The 12,897-nt window shown below is 56.2% G+C and overlaps 4 protein-coding genes across 4 annotated transcripts; 2 read left to right on the forward strand and 2 right to left on the reverse strand.

Moving 5' to 3' along the window:
• Positions 1 to 29: 29 nt before the first annotated feature.
• J3D65DRAFT_669448 (P-loop containing nucleoside triphosphate hydrolase protein) lies at positions 30 to 3,032 on the forward strand (the record flags this gene model as incomplete). Its single annotated transcript, XM_066803201.1, has 3 exons — positions 30 to 1,390; positions 1,442 to 1,612; positions 1,688 to 3,032. The coding sequence occupies 3 exons, from the start codon at positions 30 to 32 to the stop codon at positions 3,030 to 3,032; spliced, it is 2,877 nt and encodes a 958-aa protein (XP_066654107.1).
• Positions 3,033 to 3,770: 738 nt separating this feature from the next.
• On the reverse strand, positions 3,771 to 5,250 carry J3D65DRAFT_451338 (pectinesterase-like protein). The gene has a single exon (XM_066796354.1). The coding sequence runs from the start codon at positions 5,146 to 5,148 to the stop codon at positions 4,168 to 4,170; it is 981 nt and encodes a 326-aa protein (XP_066654108.1). The 5' UTR covers positions 5,149 to 5,250; the 3' UTR covers positions 3,771 to 4,167.
• A 2,250-nt stretch (positions 5,251 to 7,500) lies between these two features.
• Positions 7,501 to 10,144, forward strand: J3D65DRAFT_451381 (uncharacterized protein). Its single transcript, XM_066796356.1, has 2 exons — positions 7,501 to 7,715; positions 7,767 to 10,144. Exons 1-2 carry the CDS (start codon positions 7,673 to 7,675, stop codon positions 10,055 to 10,057), a joined length of 2,334 nt encoding a protein of 777 aa, XP_066654109.1. The 5' UTR covers positions 7,501 to 7,672; the 3' UTR covers positions 10,058 to 10,144.
• Positions 10,145 to 10,564: 420 nt separating this feature from the next.
• On the reverse strand, positions 10,565 to 11,892 carry J3D65DRAFT_451350 (actin filament organization protein-like protein App1-like protein). Its single transcript, XM_066796355.1, has one exon. It carries the CDS (start codon positions 11,766 to 11,768, stop codon positions 10,584 to 10,586), a length of 1,185 nt encoding a protein of 394 aa, XP_066654110.1. The 5' UTR covers positions 11,769 to 11,892; the 3' UTR covers positions 10,565 to 10,583.
• Between the last annotated feature and the right edge of the window lie 1,005 nt (positions 11,893 to 12,897).

A 12,897-nucleotide genomic window follows, 5' to 3' on the forward strand; every position in this document is an offset into this window, starting at 1 on the left:
GCCACGCAACTCATCCTCTTGTTGTGACCATGCTCAACAACAAGCCCTTCAAATCTCCTTTGCTTTCGCGAAAACCTCCATCAGACGCGCTCGAACGTTCCCAGCCCTTAGAATCGACCGGTCCGCCCCAGAAGAAACGACGCGTCTCCGAAAACAGCCACGACCCGTCGCACGCCCAACCAAGGCCGTCGCAGACCTCGAGTACCTTTCGAAAGCCCCTGCTCTCAATCGTGAACCCTGCGGCCAAAGAACCAAATACGCCCTCAAGCGATGACGGAAACGAGGCATACTACATGGTGCTCTGGAGGAAGTTTACTACCAAAAAGAACAAGACCTGGGACGGAGACGGCGTGCTCTCTGTCAGAAATGGCTATGCGTTCCTTCAGGATATAGACGGCCGTGAAATGGGCAAGACAAACTGCAGCATGCCGCTGCTTCCTGGCTCGACGATGTCGGTTGGAGGCAAGGAGATTGAAGTCGATTCTATCGTTTCGAAGAAGGACTACCTTTCCGGCAAGCCATTTCTGAACGCTAGGCCTGCTCCGATAATCAAACCATCAGAGCCCCAAGAACGGAATGTTGAGACAAAGCCGCTCCTCAGTCTGAAAGCTCGCACCAAACAGGAAAAGGTGGAAGCCAAACAGGTCGACAACGTGAACCTGGCCGCTGTGAGAAGCAGCCAGGCTACAAATGGAAAATTCAAGAATCCTTTGTTGGACAAGACCGGCATGCCAAAGTTGACCAACACAGTGGTGCCTCAACCGCGACACGATCCCAGAGCTACTGGTGCCCTAGTCATGAAGAGGCCCCCATCCGCCAATGTGCCCAAGGGGAAGCAAGTGGTCGACGTTGTCGTTGATCCGATACTGTCCAAGCATCTTCGGGATCATCAGCGAGAAGGTGTCTCATTCCTCTACGATTGTGTCATGGGTATGGGTTTGAGCGGACACGGTGCTATCCTTGCCGATGAGATGGGACTCGGCAAAACTCTGCAGTCAATCACCCTGATATGGACGCTCATGAAACAGAATCCGATTCACGAGGAGCCGCCAGTGGTAAAGAAGACTCTGGTTGTCGCCCCGGCCGGAACGGTTCAGAACTGGTGCAAAGAATTTCGCAAATGGTTGGGAAGAGAGAGAATCGGCGTGTTCGTTGCCGATGATACAAAAAAACGCCTGAGAGACTTTACCAAAGGGAGGTGCTATCATGTCTGCATCATTGGCTTTGAAAAGCTGCAGAAATGCTACCAAGAGATCAGCAAAGATTGTCAAATCGACATGATCATCATTGACGAGAGCCACAGGCTCAAGACAGCAAAGAACAAGTCATCGGCTGCCATCCGTTCGCTCAATTGTGACAGGATCGTCTCACTCTCGGGCACGCCCTTCTCGTAAGTCATATGAAGAGCTTGGTTATCATACTCATCTAACCTACAACCAAGTAACAATCTTCTGGAATTCCACGCCGTAGCCGATTTGGTGAACCCAGGTTGTCTCGGCAAGCTCTCGACGTTCAAGAGAGAGTTTGAGAATCCAATTGTGAAGGCTTCGCAGCCTGAGGCGACTGCCCATGACAGAGAGAAGGGAGCCTCCCGACAGGAGGAGCTGGACAGGTGAGTGGAAGCATTCATGCTCCGGCGCAAGGCAGACGTCCTCTTCAAGTGCTTGCCCTCTAATACGGAACACAGATTAGTGGAAGCATTCATGCTCCGACGCAAGGCAGACGTCCTCTCCAAGTACTTGCCTCCCAAGACGGAACACATCTTACTTTGTCAACCCACCAAGAACCAGGCAGAGATATACCGCTACGTCCTTGCGTCGCCGGTATTCAAGGGCGCTCTAGGCAACGGCAACGAAAACGCCTTTCAGCTCATCAATATTCTAAAGCAGGTCTGCAACGGGCCCAAACTCCTGAGCGATCCAAAATCCATTATCTCGCCAAACGACACGCCTGAACCAGATACAAAAATCAGCACCACCCAAGCTGTCTTGGAGGCTGTCCCGGCGAAGCTCCTCAAGAATCCTGGTATAAGCGCCAAAATGCATGTGCTCGACACTCTGCTGTATCAGATCCACACGTTCACGGAAGAAAAAGTTGTCATTGTCTCGCATTATACGACCACGCTGGACATGATAGGAGCCCTTCTCGTTTCTCTCTCATATCCTTACCTACGCATCGACGGTTCAGTGGCAGCCAACAAGCGACAGGACCTGATCAATAAATTCAACAATAACGACGCCTCTTCGACCTTTGTCTTTCTGCTGTCCACTAAGGCGGGTGGCGTTGGAATCAATCTGATCGGAGCGTCTCGTCTCATTCTGTTTGACGTCGACTGGAATCCGGCGCATGAATTGCAGGCCATGGCTCGCATACACCGCGACGGACAGAAGCGACCGTGTAAGATCTATCGACTCCTGACAATGGGTGCTCTTGATGAGAAAATCTATCAACGCCAGTTGAGCAAGCAGAGCCTGGCCGACAGCGTCATCGACAACAAGAGCGCGGGATCCAGCTTCACCAAGGAGGACCTCCGCAACCTGTTTACTCTCGACGAGAGCGGAATATGCCAGACGCACGAACTGATTGCCTGTCCTTGCGAAGGCAGAGGAAATGGTGGTGGCCTGGTCCCCTCGAGCAACACTGAGGAGCGAGCTATTCAAAGCACGGACATCGAGGACGAGGACGACGAGGATGACTTGCCTGATCTTCCCGTCTTGCTCAAGGCCAGCCAAGTCGATGTGTCGGCGCAGGAACAGGAGATCAAGATCAAGAAGAAGTCAAAGGGCGGCGACATGATGGCTTTGATGCAGTACGCGCACATTGACGCGTCTTTGTTGAAGCAGGCGCCGAAGCGGGCCGTCGCGCGACTCGAAATGGACGATGATGACGAGAACGACGACGAAGGCTCAGATGAGACCGTCGCCCAGGATGTTGTTGACTACGAGGCCATGATTGACGACCAACCGTTGCTACAGGTGTTGAAAGAGAAGGACTCTTTGGTCAAGTTTGTCTTTTCCAAGACCACGTCTTGAGCACGTGTGCTTTACATCCGCAATCCGCCTTCTCCTTTCTCTCCTTTTTGTCAACCCCACTTCGAAGCATCGTCATGTCAAGCAGCCATCGCCCCAGGGTTCCAGCATCTTTCAAAAAGGACAAGCACTGCAGAGCATGTACACGTGCAGCAACATCTCCAACGATCCAATCACGACACCTCGCTTCCACCCACGTCACTTTGCATCTTCCAACCTCTACAGCTGCGTGCCCCGTCGCATTTTTAGACCAAAATGGCATGGTGTAACAACAGGCAGAAAGCTAGTCCCTAGATTTAAGCTCGCACGCGTGGCGCAAATACATTAGGGTTGACGAGCCCTCGGGTCTCTTGCCGCGTGCCGCAATGCTTAACACTGAAGCAACAGGATACGTGCACGACTAGGTTGTTTGGATCTATTGGATTTTTACGAGGCCCGCTTGGTCGCGTGGCTAGAGCGTTTCTCTCTCGCTGTGCACTGCCTGTCTAGTTCGGTCGCGACTCGACGCCGTATTTTCCGCGCGGATACGAACGCGAGAGAGAGAGAGGCGGTGAAACGAATGGGTGAACGGGTGAACGGACGGAAGGGCGGTATAGTTTGGGCACGGGTGGGATGTGGCAGCACTTAGAGATAGACGGATACGAACGAACAAAAGCAGACTAACAAGACACATACTGAGCACGCCATACGGAGTACATTAAGTTAACCGAAGAATCGAGCAGAAAAGTCCCTTGCAGACAACAGACACGATGATGCCAGACGCAAGTGCAGTGAGTAGAATTGCTCAATCAATGCTAAGCTTCGCCACTATGTATGTTGTATATGTACAGTACAGAGCTACTGTGCAGAGTTTGGGGGCACCCCGAGTTCCGGGTACAAGACCCTGAGCAAGCTGACGTGTGGGGCCGGGAAGACCCTTGTCCGTGGAGCTATAAACTGCCAACACCACATATCGATTTTTTGTCCAAGATGCTGATCGACGGCAAGGACTCATTAGTCTTTGCCGCCGCTTCTATTGCATGAATCGAGTGCCAAAGCGAAAGGAGCCAACGCCACAACAACACCCCTGATGCTAGATGCAAGATGGAGAAGAGACGCAAAGGCAGAGGCAGCAGCAGTAGCGAGCAACAGCGACAATTTACGAGATGAAGGTCTTGTCGGCCCAGCTGGAGTAGTCGGAGATGACGTCAGAGATGGAGACGGCGGCGCTGAGCTGCTTGGAGAAGGAGGCGCGCGAGGAGGTCGAGGCGCCGTCGCCCGTGTTGCCGTACTCGCCAAAGGAGACGCCCGAGGTCCTGGGCTCGTCGGTGTTCCACACGGACCAGCCGGCTGCGTTGATGACGTCGCTGAGCTCGCTGTTCTGGAAGACGACCTGAGCGTACTCGCCCCAGGGACGGCCGAGGTAGTACGCGCCCGACGAGACAGACTGTCCAGACGCAGCTTGCACCTTGCTCTTGTTGATGACGTAGTAGGATGCGCCGGACGACTTGGCTCCGTTGGCAGTCACGTAGCCCTTTGAGGCGGCGAGCACGCCGATGGTGCAGTCCTCGAACCAGGCAGTGGCGAGCTGGCCGAAGATGAAGTCGGTCGCGCCCTCAATGTACGACTTGGCGTAGATCTGGTTGCCCTCCTGGGCCAAGAGCGTGTCCTGGTAGCCGGTGAATTGGCAGGCGTAGAAGCCCATGTTGCCCTCGGCGTAGGCCGACAGGGCGACGGCTTGGCTGCCCTCGCCGTGCGTGTTGGCGACGTTCACGTTGTACATGAAGAAGTTGCCGGTGTGGACGGCGAGGGTGGCAGTGCCGTCATTGTCGAGGCCGTCGTCCTGGCTTTTGGCAGCCGTGATGGTGACGGCGTTGGAGCTGTAGTCCGTCTCGCTGTCGGAGTAGCCGTAGACGGTTAGGGAACCTGAGAGCTCAGGGACGATAACCTGCTCCTTGTAATCGCCAGAGTAGATAAAGATGGTCTGGTCGGAGCTGGAGCTAGTGTCGAGAGCGTCGACGGCTTCCTGAATGGTCGAGTATTTGCCGCTCGAACCGACAGTGAGAGCACCCGAGGGAGGAGAAGTGAGTGCAAGAGCACTGCCAACCAGGGCAGATGCAATGGTGAAAAGTTTGTACATGATTGAAAATCAACGATTGACTGAATAGTAGCTTAAAAGACGGGTGTTGTGTAGGCGGGCGAGGGGTCTCCTGTCGAGAGAGCAGGGGACGGGGACGTTTTGGTTTTATAGATTCGAGGCAGACACGTTGGTACTCGGAATAACAGCCCTGGTTCATGCACAGACTCAGCTGTCCTATAACCAGAGGCAGGGGCAGTCGACAGATTACGGGCCGTCCAGCATTGCAGGAGAGCGACAGATCGGATCAGTCACCGCAGGCGGGCAAGGATGGAACGGGCGGGCATTTGAAACCTGGTCGTGGAAAACATGCGGCTCTTTGGACCGGACTCGAGAATACGTGCAAGCATTCGCGGGGGCGCAGGTTACCTTCGGGGCGGGCTCTTCCGTTGCTTGAACAGTTTGTTTGGAAGCTTCGCCCATTGTTTGGCGGAAAATCCAGCCCCAGGCAGACCTTGCCAAGCGGTCTGCGAAACGTCAGCGTCTGTTGAAACGAGACATCCGGCAATGAATGGTTTTGCAAAAGCACACGCGGCCTCGCGACTGGTTGCATGGAATCACGGTGAAGTCTCAACGGTGGAGCCATTGGAGCGTTTCACCTGGGTTGATGCCGGGCGGCCTTCCTTCGCTTGCACGGAGCATGTCTCCTTTGCATAGTACGGCCCGACGTTCCAAGTTGGTGGCCAGCAACGTCGAGTTGCAATAAAAGCGTCGGCGAGTTGAGTCAACTGATGAAGTCCTGGAGAAGAAGGTCGAGCAAGCAGGTGGTGATCATCTTGGCTCCCCGCGAGTTGGAGGGGCGCTATACGATGGTTCTGTGGGTATTTCAGGACAGATGCGGTAGGTGATGTGGTGTCTCCACCGAGCGTCAAACAGCTCTCAGGCCCGTGTTGTCAACTGGTCAGCATCAGCAGAGCAGAGGCAACGGTAAGGATTGACATTGGAGCAGCTGAGTTGACGCGTGGGCACGCCAAGCTGTTTGTCAAGGCAGAGGTCTTGACATGTCCAAGCTGATCGCCGTCACGATGGAAAGATGGGGATGGCGATGTAATTGCGAGTGGAGTTGGGCGGAAGGCTGCGGCGTCCAGTTAGAGCCATCTCGCTTCCAAGCGGAGGGCCAGGTACGGCTTAGCGCCCTTGCAGTGCCAAGACCTCTCCACAGTCCACCCACCGACCACCGTCGCACGCTCCATGACTCTTCTGCCACAACATCATCGCCGTCTTCTGCGTGCGCTTCTTCCATGTCGCCCATGGCCGAGCTGCCTCCGTCGTCGGTATGGCTCCGACATGGACTCCAGCCCCACATCCATTCGAGCCCGCCTGGGTATCAGCGATCCGGCGAGCGGCACCTGATGGCACTCCATGATTCATCCTCTCATCGCCCAAGGCCGACTCGCTCATTGACGCGATGCCTTCAGCGCCCGTACAGTGCCTCTTGCCGGTTGGCGGTTGACTGCAATGCTACCCGACCGCACCGCTCCTGACTCTTGTCAAGTTGCTCGCAATCCATGTTGAACCCTCCAGTAGCACCAACTCACAGGCAATCAACAACATTCCCGCTGGCTTTTCAATCGCATCATCATGCAGCCCACTCTCGACATCGGCTTGTGTCTTGTTTCTATACCACCTTCTCGACTTCAGAACCCGACGCGGATACCACACATGCCGTAGAAGCTTTTCACAAGAACGCAACGATGAGAGTCACAAAAAAGAAGAGCACTTGGCGACTTGCTCCGCATCACTTGATTGGACATCCTGCGCGCCATTCCGCTCTCGCCCAATCTTGATCTACGTTCAACCTTATTTCCACCCAACTCCCGGAATGTTCAAACTCAATGGCTGCACGCTATCGGCAGTTGTGCCACGAATATCCCAGTCTATACAGGCCTAGAAAGCGGATTGGGGCGATGCAAGCCATGGACTTTAGCCATGCAGTATGCGACCGCGGCACGTGCAAGTGGAGGCCCGCCAAACGACTTTTGCGACAGAGCTGAGTCTGACGCAGAACGAGGCGCCAAATGGATATAATAATCTGGCCAGTTATGAGCAGAGCTAACGAGAAAACAGAGACGGACCGGGGATGTCCGACTTGTCCACGAGGTCTAGGCGATCCTAGTGGCGCTTCAGGTTGTCCTGTTACAGGGTCTGGCACTATGCGCCGCCCTACGACTACCGGTAGCATGAACCATACATTCCCATGGCTTTACGAACAACCTCAGTCAGCGCAATCTTCAGCTTTGGGCGTGAAAAGCAAAGTCATGATGTGAAGTGGCGGGTCAGCCTAGAACAAGCCAAGCTGAGTTTCAATCTTGGGTTTTGCTTCTGGGGACGTTGCCGCCAAGGCAAAACCTACTTAATCTATGTTCCGTCCGGAACACTACGGCTCATTGTCCACTGAAGTCGACAATTCCTGGAAGGTGACTTTAAATACTTGCGTCTCTCCATCCGCCTATTTTTCGTCTAACCTTCGTGTCCCATGTACCCTAAAGTCAGCATCTTTGGACCCCCTGAGCATTGACTTGACAAAATGGACTCAGCAGAGCGTGTGGATATGGTGATTGTCGGGGCAGGTATGAAGATTCAAAGAAAACCAGACGCCTAGTTCCTAACTTATTTTGCAGGCTTTCACGGCCTTGCCATGGCCCGAACTTATCTTTCCGTATACCCAGAGGCCTCTCTGATCATTCTCGAAGCCGGTACTTCCATCGGCGGCGTCTGGGCTCGCGATCGACTATACCCACACCTGAAGACAAACTCGGTTATGGGCTACTTTGAATTCAGCGACTTTCCCATGACACCAGAGATATACGGTGTGCCACTGGGAAGTCACATTCCAGGGGATGCTGTCCGGCGCTATTTGGAGGACTACGCGAACCACTTCGACCTGGCCCGTCGGTGTCGCTTCAATTCGAAGCTCGAGGAAGCAGAAGATCTCCAAGAAGAGGGCTGGCTACTCAAGGTCGATGTAGGACCGTCGGATTCTACCACGAAAGAGACCAATTTCATTCATGCCGCAAGAATGACAGTCTGCATAGGCGTCACCTCGGAGCCGAAACTGCCCACATTCCCTGGACAGGAAAACTACACTGGAAATCTATTTCACAGCCGGGATTTCGGCCCCCAACGACACATACTCAACAAAGAGAAGACGAGGTCGGTTGCTGTCTTCGCGGGCAACAAGTCGGCATATGATGTCGTTTGGGCTTGCGCTAACGCTGGAATCAAGGTGGAATGGATATTGAGGGAGAGTGGCCACGGAGCTTGCTGGATGGGCCCTACAAGAATGACGCCGCTCAAGGTACTGGCCGAGAGTCTCGTCATGACCCGCATGATAACCTGGATGTTTCCTTGCATCTGGGGAGATGCAGACGGCTGGAACGGACCAAGACATTTTCTTCAACAGACGGATAGAGGTCGCCGATTTGTTCAGTGGTTCGCAAAGAATGTCATGCAGCACACCCTGGAGAAGAACTCCCGTTTCGAGGACCACGACGAGACGGCCAAGTTGAGACCGTGGTACCCGCTGTTCTGGGTCGCGACCGGAAGGGGCCTGTTGAACTACGATTCGAATGTCTACGACTTTATCCGCCAGGGCATGGTCAACGTACACATTGCCGACGTGGATGAGCTGGCAGACCGGGAAATCCACCTCTCGAACGGCACCGTCCTGGAAAACATCGACGCAATCGTCTGTTGTAGTGGATGGCAACACGGGCCCACGATGAAATTCACTCGCGGTGGCAAGGACATCAGCGCGGAGCTCGGTCTCCCACATACGCTCAGCGCCAAAGAAAACGAGGTCTACAAGCCCATGGTGGCAGAAGCCGATGCCCAGATCAAGAGCAAATTGCCCTGCCTCGTGGACCAGCCACCCGCGGCTGTCCCGCCGCACCAGGCACAACAACAAGCCCGGGATCCCATCGACCCGTCGACAGGAACGCTCGATCATGCCTACCTTCTCCATCGCTTCATGGCACCGCCGCAGCGCGTGACGCGCAACCGCACCATCGCCTTCTCGGGCGCCACGCGCACGCCCATCACTTCCTTGCTAGCCCAGGTCCAGGCGCTCTGGATCACGGCCTTCTTCGAGCACAGCATCGAGTCGCTAGAACCTGGCAGCAGTGCTGCCGATCTCCCGCTGACAACGCCCGACCGCACGCCGCCGGGCTCCCCAACGCGTACGACGTCGACGTCTGGCGGCTCGCCGTCGTCGTCGCGCATCTCGTCGTCCGGGACGTACGAGCTGGAGCGCGTGCATACGCCCGACAGCGCCGTCGCCTTCTCCTTCCCGTCGCCGGCCAGCCGCAAAACGTCGTCGTACCTGCAAGACCTCAAGGAAGACGAAGAAGCCACCACAGCCGCCGACAACGCAGAATCCAACTCCAGCCTCGCGCGCAACGCCAACGACCCCATCCAAGCGCGCGCCACGTTCGAAACCATCCTGCACGCGCGCTACGGCCGCTGGCGCTACCCGCACGGCTTCGGCGCCGTCATGGCCGACCTCTTCTTCGACTGCCTGCCGCTGCTGGACCTGCTGCTGCGCGACCTGGGCCTGTCGCCGGCGCGCAAGGGCGGCGGCTGGCTGCGCGAGGCCACGTCGCACTACAGCGTCCACGACTACGCCGGCCTCGCCGACGAGTGGATGGCGGCGCAGGCGCGCAGGGACCGCGAGCTGTGGGAGACGTGTCGTGGGGTTGTTGGTGGGCGGGGGCGTAGGGGGGATGCTGATGAAAATGAAGAGGAAGAGGAGGATGTGGATGGAGATGAGGCACAGGAATATGACGGCCGCATACGCGTCGAGTTGTCGCCGCGCCAGAAGACGGCCGTCCAGCGCGCCATGGTCGGCGTTGGCCTGGCCATGGGCGGACTCACGCTGTCGCTCGGCATTGGCGTCGCTGTTGCTTTGATGTGAGAAGACGAAGCGTAAGTAACCGAAAGTTTGTTCTTTTCGCCGCTGTCTATTTTGTCTATCTGCTTTGCTTTCCTTGTTTACTACTTATCTAGACGGTCCGGCGTCTTGTCGTTGTGCTGAGCTGCTGCTGTCTGTCAAAATTTGTGGATCCGCGTATAATAGGCGGTTGTGGATATGTATATCAGATTGATCGAAATATTTGGGACTTGGGATTTGCGATTTGGTAATCTGGGGGTTCAAGCTTGTTTTCACGATATACCTATTTCAGTGGACAAGACTCGCAATTCCAAGGTTTACCTTGAGCGGAGTGAGTCAAGAATATCAAGTGAAAAAGGAGTAGAAGGTGAATGCAAAAGCGATAACAAAGTACAATTGTGCTACAGAAGCCACATGGGTGCCACGCGATGCCATGCCCATGCCCAGACCGCACCGCAACAACGCTCATCAGGGGAAAAAGGAAAAAGTGGCAAAGAGCGGGAATCTCTATGAATGCAGCAGCGCCGAATGAATCAGGAGAGGTAGGAGGTCACAGCAAGACGCAGCTGGACTTCTGCTCGGGCTGCGAAGGCGGCGGCGCCTCGCCAGTCCCGTCCCGCGTGCCCGACGGGTCCCCAGCCACCAAGGCATCAAGCCTCTCGTACAACTCGGCCGGCTCATCAAAAACATGCCACAGGCCGCGATCGATGCCTTCAAAGGCCTTTTCGAAGCGCTCGGGCGCCGTCTTGCTGCCATCGGAGCCGCCGGGGACCCTGCGGATGTAGATGGCGCGGATCCAGCCGGGGAACTCTCTGCAGGTTTGGGCGTAGGCCTCGGGGTCGCGCTGGGTGCTGTCGCCGATGCAGACGAAGCGGCGGTCGGGGAAGTTGCGGTGCAGCTCGCGCATCTTGTCGCACTTGTAGCGCTCGGGCTCCTTGGTGAGGGCCAGCACGAAGGCCGACACGTCCATCCACGATGCGTTCCACAGCAGCAGCGGGCCCGGCGGGTAGTGGGCGTTGCGGAAGGCGTGCAGGAAGGGGTACAGGTTGTAGGGCGAGGCTGACAGGTACCAGACGGGCGCCTTGTCGAGCGTCTTGTGCATGTGGGCGTAGAAGGCGGGCATGCCGTCGACAGGCGTCGGCTCGTCGACAAAGGTGCTGCGCATGACGGCTCCAATGTCGCCCGTGCCTGTGATCTTGATCGTGTCGTCAATGTCCGAGATGACGGCCCAGCCCTTTGCTTCGACGTAGGTCGTCGTCATTGGATGCGTGTCGACTCCGACTGCGTGCGAGTCGACCGTGTCGCCATCTTCGGCCTTGTCAGCCTCCATAGGAATCACATTTTTGCTGACGCCGCTGCGGTCCCCTGGTCCCAGTTTCGCGTCGTGCGTGCCGCCAATGTTGATGCGGACCGTATGGCCAGGCAGGATCTCAGTCGTCCACGGCTCGAGGCGCTTCGCAATGGTCTCTTCCGACTCGTCTCCTTGGGCCAGGTCGAGCTGGTCGGCAATGCTGGCCACCATCTTGGTCAAGGCGCGGCGGTTGGGGTCCTTGACAAAAAACGCAGCAACGAACTCGGCCTCCCAGGTGCTGCCATCGCCGCCCTTGGGCCTGTAGGCCGTGTTGTCTTGCAACCACACGGTATGCTCGTTGGGATCCATGGGCTGCGGAAAGGGATTCCTGTTTCCAAGGTATTTGGTGGCCCTGGACAAGGCTGAGGAGACGAGGCGTTTCATAGCTTTTTTCGCGTTTCACGAGACCGTCGATCTCTCTGTTCTGGCCGTCGGCTGTTTGCTTTTCTTCTCGAGCGATGTAGGACAGGGTGGAATTCAACAGCGCGGCGGCCAGGCCACCGAGGGCGGAGATATATTGTTAAAGAGTCCATCACGTCGCTGGAGTCAGATGGCACCTTTGACAGCTGAGGCAGGCGCAGGCGCAGGCTGGGGCGATGGGAAGGAGCCGCACGCGCTGAGGTCTCTGGCGTTTATTGAGCTGGGCAAAAAGCCGACCTCAGTCGGAGAGCATGGCGAGTGAGCAGGTCTGGGTGCCATGTGAGGTCGTGATGGAAGAGGCTCTCGGTGGCTCTGGCTTGGCCGAGTCTGCACGACGCGAGGGAACCAACCGCGAGACGGAGCACGGCGCCACAACAAGGTGATGATGGCGGGAGTGTGAGATGGTCAGCGGGTGCTCGCAGGGCGAAGTGTCCCGTGACAGGCGGTAGTCTTGGAGTCTTGGAGTCTTGGAAAGGTTCCTGGATCCTGACATAAGCCGAGTGAACCCTGGAGCTAGTCATCTAGTGCCACGTTGGTTGGTTGGTGAACCTGTTCCGTGCCTTTACGAAATCAAAGCTACATCTACTACCGACGATGCTACCAAAGGACCGACTGGCGCGCAAACACGGATTCGGTCTAGCAATGGCCGTGTCCCCCGCACGGTCGAGGGTGAGCCCCTCTCCGTCTCCCACTCTTCGCGCCCATCACGACTGTTTATCTTCCTCGCGTGCCGTCAAGAGGCGCATTAGCATTTCCAAAGGGTAGCATCCGGTGACGGTGCCGCCCACCGAGATCCCCTGGAATGTCACCTCTCAATCAATCAATCACACCGTACCTTTCCTTTCCATTGCCATGCCTCAACATATATGCTGATTCGGCCATTGTCTAGCGCCGGCCGGCACGCCGCGTCGAGCTGTGCGTTACTCTCAATTGCTCTGCCAGCCCTAGTCCCCTTGCCTGTTTGATCATGGCATCTCTCTTAGCCCTCGCTTACTTGACGTTTGATTTTCTATTTCTCTTTGACCTGCCCGTCGCCAACGCCGCTGATGCCCTGTTTAATGCGCCCCCAGGAGTCGACAGTGCGTGATCCCTT

This window comes from Phyllosticta citribraziliensis, assembly GCF_038025025.1.
Source record: "Phyllosticta citribraziliensis strain CPC 17464 chromosome Unknown J3D65scaffold_8, whole genome shotgun sequence".
Taxonomy (NCBI): Eukaryota; Fungi; Ascomycota; class Dothideomycetes; order Botryosphaeriales; family Phyllostictaceae; genus Phyllosticta; species Phyllosticta citribraziliensis.